Source organism: Limulus polyphemus, unplaced genomic scaffold (assembly GCF_000517525.1).
Source record: "Limulus polyphemus unplaced genomic scaffold, Limulus_polyphemus-2.1.2 Scaffold11286, whole genome shotgun sequence".
Lineage (NCBI taxonomy): Eukaryota > Metazoa > Arthropoda > Merostomata > Xiphosura > Limulidae > Limulus > Limulus polyphemus.
In genome coordinates, this window is record NW_013676896.1 from 5,802 (window position 1) to 8,265 (window position 2,464).

Below are 2,464 nucleotides of genomic sequence, written 5' to 3' on the forward strand. Positions count from 1 at the left end.
TCTAAGGTTTGAATCATGACATCAAACCAAAAATAGTGTAAGGTCTGGATCATGACATCAAACCAAAAATAGTGTAAGGTCTGGATCATGACATTATACCAAAAATAGTGTAAGGTCTGGATCATGACATCATACCAAAAATAATGTAAGGTCTGGATCATGACATTATACCAAAAATAATGTAAGGTCTGAATCATGACATCAAACCAAAAATAGTGTAAGGTCTGGATCATGACATCATACCAAAAATAGTGTAAGGATCTGAATCATGACATCAAACCAAAAATAGTGTAAGGTCTGAATCATGACATCAAACCAGAAATAGTCTAAGGTTTGAATCATGACATCAAACCAAAAATAGTGTAAGGTCTGGATCATGACATCAAACCAAAAATAGTGTAAGGTCTGAATCATGACATCAAATTTGAATTGAGTTTTTGAATAATGTATTTGAGAATTGTAAACGCCTATTGTAAATTTCTCAAATATTAAACTCACGAATGATTAAACCAAAGTTCTTATATCCAAATATTAAACTCACGAATGATTAAACCAAAGTCCTTATATTCAAATATTAAATCACGACTTAATATGATAACATGTAAGAGTTCTCAAGTATTAATTGACAACTCACATTTACAGGAAGGTCCCAGAAAGGCCCGATGTTCTGCATAGCACCAAGATATCCTGCACGAGGGATTATGGAAACGTTACTGTGAACCCATTCATACAGCACGTGAAAGCTGTAGTCACGTGGAACTGAAAGAACAAAAACACGTCAAATCTCAGATAAAGTACACATTTCTTAAAGCTCATTAAACGTAACTTGATTTTATGAGGAAAAATATAAAGGTACTAGCTTCAATTAGAAACATTTGTTTTCTGTGAGCAACAACTGAAACATAATTAGATCAGGTAGGTCATTAACGAAAATGTTGCTTAAAATGCATTCTGTAAAATATTTAATAATGAAGACACAAAACTTATTGAAATCAATGTTCATATTATCGAATGAAACATTTTGGAAGCCTAATAGAAACACTTATATATAAAGTTCATATTTTATTTGCCTTTACAGAAGAAAATCAACTTACTATCATTAAATTCAGCCATTTTAAGAAATGAATAACTCGTTCCAAAATCCACTGGTTTCAGCTCACCCATAACTTGACGAATCTTCTGAGCTCTAAATAGAAAAATTACAGTGAGAAACTAAATACCTAAAGACAGATTTGTCATTATTAATAGCAATATAGAACAAGTTATTGAGTCTTAAGACAAATTTTACATCAAATTATATGTTTTACAATTTTATAATGCAATCTTCTGTAGTATTATTGCCCTCTATAACTTAACTGTTTAGATATAAATCTTGGTGAGTGTTATATTCGTAGTAGTTTCAGAGAACATTCATTCAGTCGGATTTCATAACCCACGTCTATATGTATAAACATATTAATCAGACTTTAAGTGTTTTAAAACAATTATTTATCGTTCTGTTCATAAACGGGCTAAATGTGCTATGCCTACCGAAGGTATCGAACCCCGCATTTTATCATTATAATTCCTCATGTTTACTGCAGAGCCAATAGAAAAGATAGCTATTGTTTACTGAAATTAAAATGGTTATTAAAGTAATTAATAAAGGATGATTTTAATCGTTAGGAAGAATAAAAAGCACTTAAAGTGTCGGCCAGTACTCACAGGTTCTGATAGCAGGGAATGGTAGTGTTACTCAAGCTTTTCAAAGAAGTGTACACAACATTAGCCACTTGTTTATTTTTCTCTAGCCATAAGCGAGTGACAATTCGGTTGAGGATTGGCAGTGGGGGGTTGCTATAGAGAATCACAGTAAAAGCCGCGATCCTGATCTCATACGGCTCAGCCGTGTTGAAAAAGATCGGGGTGACTAGTGGAAGAATCTGTAATACAATAAAGAAAATAATTAATTAGCATTATTTAGGGAAATGTTAAAGAATAACTACTCATTACGTATTTTAGTAATGATATGTACAACATAAACATGTAATTCAAGATATTAACGATCTTCCTGATATGTACAAAATAAACATGTAATTCAGTAGATTAATGATCTTCCTGATATGTACAAAATAAACATGTAATTCAAGAGATTAATTATCTTCCTGATATGTACAAAATAAACATGTAATTCAAGAGATTAATTATCTTCCTGATATGTACAAAATAAACATGTAATTCAAGTGATTAATGATCTTCCTGATATGTACAGAATAAACATGTAATACAAGAAATATAATTATCTTCCTGATATGTACAAAATAAACATGTAATTCAAGTGATTAATGATCTTCCTGATATGTACAAAATAAACATGTAATTCAAGAGATTAATTATCTTCCTGATATGTACAAAATAAACATGTAATTCAAGTGATTAATTATCTTCCTGATATGTACAAAATAAACATGTAATTCAAGTGATT

The 2,464-nt window shown here is 30.7% G+C and overlaps 1 protein-coding gene across 1 annotated transcript in view; it reads right to left on the minus strand.

Annotated features, from left to right (window-relative positions):
* The window catches only part of LOC106476703, a gene marked incomplete at both ends in the record, with an annotated part of 13,823 nt that overhangs the window by 5,549 nt on the left and 5,810 nt on the right, over positions 1–2,464 (minus strand). The window contains 3 exons of the mRNA XM_022380495.1: positions 635–759; positions 1,095–1,186; positions 1,705–1,922. Of these exons, the coding sequence (XP_022236203.1) occupies positions 635–759; positions 1,095–1,186; positions 1,705–1,922 (435 nt within the window). The remainder of the gene's footprint in view (positions 1–634; positions 760–1,094; positions 1,187–1,704; positions 1,923–2,464) is intronic.